The following is a 6,272-nucleotide window of genomic DNA, read 5'->3' as shown; positions in this document are numbered from 1 at the left end:
TGCTGTGTATTTCCTAATCCACATGGTGAGGTGGCCAGTTCTAGTGCCGCATTCAAACTCCACGTTGTTTAAAACAGAAATTTTGTTACCACCATTGAGGCAATAGTATTAAAACTCTTGTTTGTTCCGTGAATACAATAAGCACTTATGCACTTCTGGGGATACTCAGCTTTCCCACAAATGGTTTCCACTCTAAGACTTTTATAGTGATTAAAGAGTCCTAGATAGATAGCTCACGAAAACAATCAAAAGGGAACAGGAGTGAGAGGTGTCTTTATTTTAGATCCACTCAGTGCTGTCTTTCCACTTACCTTGTCTTATTAAACCCTGGTCGGGTTGACACCGTATATGACACAGGATTAAAGACCAAACTGAGGCCTGGTCAGAATGGTGTAGATGTTGGCCAAGAGTCCAGGAAAAAAGTCAGAAGGTTTTTTTGGAGCGGATATTGAGTTCTAGTCTTGAATATTTTTCTTTTTAGATGGGAAAAAACAAATCTCCAAATAGAAAGTTGTAAATATTAGGTACCTTGGACTTACTTTGAAGAATGATAAAGATTCTGGGACTTTACAAAAAAAAAATAAATCCAATGATTAATTTCCTACTTTAATGAAATTATGAAATATTGAATTTTGTGTATTGAATATTTGCTATATTTTTAGAGAGGACTGGCGGGGCAGAGGGAGAGGGAGAGAAAGAATCTTAAGCAGGCCCCATGCCCAGCAAGGAGCCTGACCTGGGGCTCGATGCCACGACCTTGAGGTCATGACCTGAGCTGAAATCAAGAGTTGGACGCTTAACTGACTGAGCCACCTAGGCGCCCCAGAATATTTGCTATTTCGGTGAACCCAGTTTGTTTCTTTTTATTGATACAATATAGAGCTCTATTTTTTTTTTACTTTCCCATAATGTTAATTGAGATTAAAGATGTTGTAATTACTAACAAATCTGAATGTTGAAGTAAAGCACCACTTAGTTTTTAAACTGCACATTATTTCCTCTGTCACTGCCCATCTTCCCCTTCCCTGCTGAGAATGAGCTGGAGTCCATTCTGTGTTATATTGTAAAAGTAAGATTCACATCAATCATTTATTTTATTCTATACATAGCTTCCTTTTGGAATAAAAGTCGAGGTTAATGTCTCATTTTCACACAGAATTTGTCCAATTCCATACTTGTTCCTGTGAGATGTGTTTGAAGTGTAAGAAAATACTTCAAACATTTTTTTCAAAATGTTAAGGAATCATTTTAGTTAAAAGTATACAGTTCAATAAAACATTGCATTTTTAGAGCGGATAAAAAAGGAACACTATTTAAAACATAGGATGCATAGTTAAGAGCTACTTAACATCTGACTTTGCAACAGAGAAACATGAAATCACGTTACTTTTTCGTATTCTTAATATTAAGAATTCTGCTTCTAAAGATGGCCATAAAAACTCCTCTGGTTATAAGTAACTTAACTTGATGGGTAATAATATGGTAGGTTCCATATTCTATGCGAGAATGCTGGGAACCTGTTCTTTGTGGTTTTGTCCACGTAACTGGAAATAGTGGGTATTTCGTCTTTATCAGAACTCCTGGGGCCTGTGCCCGGGATCACAGAAGGAACAGGACAGTCTGTGTTCCCTGACTCTTCTGGGACTTCTTGCTGGTTACCTTTGTTAGTACTGTTTAGGAAGTCTTTCAGAACTTGCTTGAAGATGTAGACTATTTCCCATGGCAGTACATCATTTTCTGCTAAAACTTCTCGAAATCTGCAGGGAAACCAGTAATGAATATTCAATTCAGAAACTTCATTTTGTCCTATCTGTTTATTTCCAAAACACAGCTTAAATAAGCTGATCCTAATTAGTTCCTCACTTTTTGAGTAGTCTGCGCACTCCTTTAAAATTATGCTTCTTAGTAAAGAAATTCTGAATATGGCTTAAAAATATTTCCTAGCCAGTAAGAGGTCAACAAATATTTTTGTCCAGTCTATCCGTGGAGATTTTGGTTGCTGGATTTTTTTGATACACATGATTAAAGAATTTACATGATAGAATACAGTTTCCAGTCTAGATGTATGAGAAACTTAAACTTGGCGGTAGCAAAATATCACAAAAGAGAACATAGTATTTTTACCTGCTGAGAATAGTTCCAGTTTGACAAGGCTGAACTTGTGAGCAAAGGACTTCAAGTTGTCTTTGTTCAGTAGCTGGGATGGTCGTGTGGGGATTCTGGTAGTTTCTCAGCCAGTTGTAATCCACACCTGTTTTTTTCACTTTTTGTTCATTTTCGATCTCTTGTATTAATCTCTCTCGCTCCTTCAGATGCCACTTTAATTCCCGAAGCAGAGTCTTTGTCACTACATCGGAGCCAGGATAGGGTGTGGGTTTGTAGGAATCATATTTTGGCCATTTCATCCAGCCAAAAAGTGGCATTTTTAGCCTGTGGAAATATTCTCACTTGTTTATTTGCATAAAATGTTGTGGTTCTGATGAGCAAATATCTGTTTCTTTACAATAAATTTGCCAGAAAAGTGCATGAGTTTTTCACTGGTTAGATATGCAGGTCAGAATAAGATTAGAACATGGATTAAAGCTTTTCAGTTTCTAACTAGGTCAGTACCAAACACCAAGCTTTGAAAATACGTTTATGTAGCTAAACGGAAATGAAATATACAAAGTCAGAGATAATCTCCAGACTGAACGTTCTCTGAAAATAACACTGACACTTGCTATTAAAAGTTCTTAGGAGGCTTTAAAATATTAATGTACAGGAAGTTCTATCTGTAAACACACTTTTGACTTACATTTTGTGCAGAAAAGGTTTAAAGCGTACCTGGTAAGTTGATGGATCCGATGTGGTGATGTTTCCAAAGAGTTTGCTTGAATTAGTGGTGAAGCTGTGTTTTACTCAGGCATATATTGTTCTCCTGGATGTGTCCCCTGTTGGAAGGAATGAGCCTCCTTATTTACCCACTGAAACTGTATTTGAAATAAATAAGTTTCTATGTTAGGAATGAGGTTGTGATGTCTTCATTTAGAGAGACTGCTCATTAATTCACCTTGTAAGTAAGCTAGAAGAAATGACAAAAATAACTTACTATTCAGTCTTCACAAATTATATAATGGTCTACTTTTGAATGTAGCTCAGTCTATTTGAAAAGGATGCCGGCAGCAATGGGCTCTGGTCCTAAATGCGCTCAGACTTCTCTTTGGTAATGAGACGAGAACGACAGTGTGAGGCACCACGGATGTGCTCCCGGCCACGGTGAGGACTGTCGCATGGCATGGTGCTCTGCTGTGCATAGCTGTAGGTCACAGCTCAGTGCTGTATTTTTATGCCTGGTGAGCTCTAAAAATAACTACGCTGCCTTTATTCTTCAGCTTAACTTTGAGGCCATCTAGAAGCCAGGTCACTGTCCCCTCCAATGAAAGCAGGAAAACAGATCAGTCTTGACGATTTGCAAAATACCCATTTTCAGAAAATTTGTTATGATTGAGCAAAGTAGGCAAAGAATGCTGATATCTGTCATATGAAATATTTAGTAAAGGTTATTTTTTGTACTCATTCTGTTTCTCTTTCTAAATAGTAGTTAAATTTATGTATTTAAGCAAGTTGTAATGCCGGAGGACATAAATGCTTAAGTAGGTAACTCTAAAATATACTTTATAATCTCTTTAAAAACATAGCAATAGTAGATTAAGGTTAGGGAAAAAATAGAGACCTAAGAACATAGAAAGTTGAAAAGAAAGTCTTACAGTTCATTATGGAAGACCTAACATTATAGTGTTTTCTTTTGGAACTGAAGGTGAGACGCTCTACTTCCTGCTTGGGCGAGTGCCGATGATGCGTAGTGCTCTTTATCGTGCTGTGTGCCGCTCAGGTGCTGTGTGTCTTTTGCTCAAGAGCAGACAGGTCTTTTACTCTCTAGTTCTGTGTTTAATGACTACATGGTGGCTTTTCCTTTTCTAACATTTGTTTTCTCTGTTGCCTTTTCCGACAAGTGAACCATGAAGAACAGGCAGGGTTTACATCAGACCTGTATGTCATGCAGGATCAGGAGTGATGTGTGTGGTCAGCCTGGAGCTCCTACTGCTTGTACGTGAGAAAAAGCCCCTTGTCAGCATTCGTTCTCTTCAACAAGAAGGTTTTCACATTACATTGTGTAGAGTATGAAAAGGAGAGGAGAGGAAAGTTTATCATGACACAAGTGTCCTACCAGATTTTCTACCAAAGTTACGATGAATCCTGACACTTCTCCCTTTCAATAAACTCCTTGTTATTGCTTTAATTCTTTAAATTTTTGCTTCTGAGATGGGAACAACATTAGACGTATGTTGGATATGGAACATAAACCAAATTTCTTTTCAGGGCCCTCTGCAGTCTTGCATTATCCCTTCCTACATGGTTTTCCCTCTCGCTCTCCCCCAGAGTATGTCTTTTGTTTCAGGCAGGCCTGACTCTCCGGACGCTTGGCCTGTTCCCTCTTACCCGTCAGAGTGGCTCACACTGACTCTGTCTTTTGAGATATTTACTCATTCTTTTTTCCATTTACCCACATCATAATTCTTTTTTGCAGGGCCTAGTTTAAATACCACCTAATGTTTTTCTTTTGTCTGAGGAAAAACATCAGCATATTTTCCTTGGCTCTAGTTTTCCTTCAAACTTATAGAAATATTGGCCTGTGTTCTTGTTCTCTCTCCTCCCTGTTTTCTAGTCCTTTCTGATTAGGCTCTGCTCTGCCCTGCACTGGAATTGCTGGCTTTCAGTCACTCAGCAGGTGTTGGCTGTGCTGTGGCCTAATGTTGGCTAGGGACTGGAGGTGCTGCAGTGGACAAGACGGACCCAGTCTCTTCCCTTGTGGAAAGCACCTTCCAGTGGGAAGACAGTAGGAGCACATGAGTTGTCCAGTAAGCTGATCGCAGATCACAGGTTGCGGGGGGGCAGGGAGGTGGGGTTGTTTAATCCACTGGAGGCCTCTCCGAGTTCCATGTGGAGGTCAGGAAAGGCCTTTCTGGGGGGGGAGGTCCTTCGGAGATTTGAAGATAAGTGAGCTGCTACACGGAGAGCTTCTCGAAGACCATCTCCCTCTCCTAGGAACTTAGTTAGCACCTGTCTTGCCATCGTGACTGCTGCTCAAGTCCAGCCCTCACAACTTTTCTTACCAGTCAGCTTACATTCAGCACACCTTCCTCGGATGTGTTCATTGTGTAAACCTGTGTTTCTAGTACACAGGGTATGCTACTGGTATTATTATCAATTGCATTTTTTCTGTCCTAGATCCTGAGATTGTTTGATTGAAATAGCCCAACCATTCCAGTCATGCTCCTACTACCATGTAGATGGAGAATGTAAATATTTGTAGATCAGGGTAAGAAAGTACCTTTGTGTTAATCCTTCCTGTTTATTAGGCTATGATCAGATTAACTTGGATTTTATTAAGCATTTTAGTAAGTTGAATAAATGAGTGTTTCTGATGGATTACAACCTTAGGATATTTTGTGTGGAAGACATAAACTTAACCAGGAAACTGGTCAGTTTCTTTTTTGGTCATTGTCTTCTCATATGGTGTCCAGCAGCATTTGGTAACAATGAAAGGAAGACTTGTCACTGTAAGGAGACTGATAGCCTTTTGTTTTTAATTCCTTTGCTACTGGATTTAAAGTTCTGGATTATTGGTTCTTTTTTCTTTCGGCTGGTAAAGATGCAGTTAAGCGGCACCTGGTTTTGGCTCAGGTCGTGATCTCGGTTGAGAATTGAGCCCCACGTTGGGCTCCATGCTCAGCAGGCAGTCTGCTTGTCCCTCTCCTTCTGCTCCCCGATAAATCAGTCAATCAATCTAAAAAAAAAGATGCAGTTAATATTTGAGGGGAAACTAAAACTGCTAAATTTCTTTTCCCAGTATTATTTTTTCTTTAAAGTATTTTAATTAAAATACACTGATGCATGTACTTTTTAAAGTTAAAATCACATTTATATTGGGTTGTGCGTCTGTTGATTTACAGGAATTCTTAATGTACTCCAGTGCTGTGTGCTGCAGATGTTTTCTCTTGAGTGACCGTCGTCCTTGCTCTTTAACCTTTCTAGAGACGTTGTTCATCAGCTTAAATGACGGTTTAGTTCAGTTTATTGATGTCCTTTTTGACTTTTCCTTTTCATGCTCCTGTTTATGAAGGCCTTCTCTACTCCAAAGTTCTCGAATGTGGGAGAACTTCAGCTTTACAGGCTTAAAAACATAAGTGCCTGGGTTTTGAATCAGTTTGAAATTGATCTGAGATTGGTGT

The 6,272-nt window shown here is 39.1% G+C and overlaps 1 protein-coding gene across 2 annotated transcripts; it reads right to left on the bottom strand.

Moving 5' to 3' along the window:
* Positions 1–1,078: 1,078 nt before the first annotated feature.
* On the bottom strand, positions 1,079–3,284 carry RD3L (RD3 like). Of its 2 annotated transcripts, none has more exons than XM_026515189.4 (4): positions 3,089–3,284; positions 2,824–2,969; positions 2,125–2,430; positions 1,079–1,757 (listed from the first exon to the last, which is right to left on the bottom strand). In XM_026515189.4, exons 3-4 carry the CDS (start codon positions 2,421–2,423, stop codon positions 1,460–1,462), a joined length of 597 nt encoding a protein of 198 aa, XP_026370974.1. In that variant the 5' UTR covers positions 2,424–2,430; positions 2,824–2,969; positions 3,089–3,284; the 3' UTR covers positions 1,079–1,459. The 2 variants fall into 2 exon arrangements, with proteins under 2 accessions (XP_026370974.1, XP_044245957.1); XM_044390022.3 differs by having other exon boundaries at positions 2,824–2,930.
* Positions 3,285–6,272: the final 2,988 nt, after the last annotated feature.

This window comes from Ursus arctos, unplaced genomic scaffold, assembly GCF_023065955.2.
Source record: "Ursus arctos isolate Adak ecotype North America unplaced genomic scaffold, UrsArc2.0 scaffold_25, whole genome shotgun sequence".
In the NCBI taxonomy this organism is placed as follows: domain Eukaryota; kingdom Metazoa; phylum Chordata; class Mammalia; order Carnivora; family Ursidae; genus Ursus; species Ursus arctos.
This window is presented reverse-complemented; position numbering and strand designations above follow the sequence as displayed.

Bases quoted from the DNA above. Each gene is read 5' to 3' on its own strand.
- RD3L (XM_026515189.4), bottom strand. From the start codon at position 2,423: ATGCCACTTTTTGGCTGGATGAAATGGCCAAAATATGATTCCTACAAA. The intron at 1,758-2,124 runs GTAAAAATACTA...GTTTCCCTGCAG, and splicing joins ACTGGAACTATTCTCAGCAG to ATTTCGAGAAGTTTTAGCAG.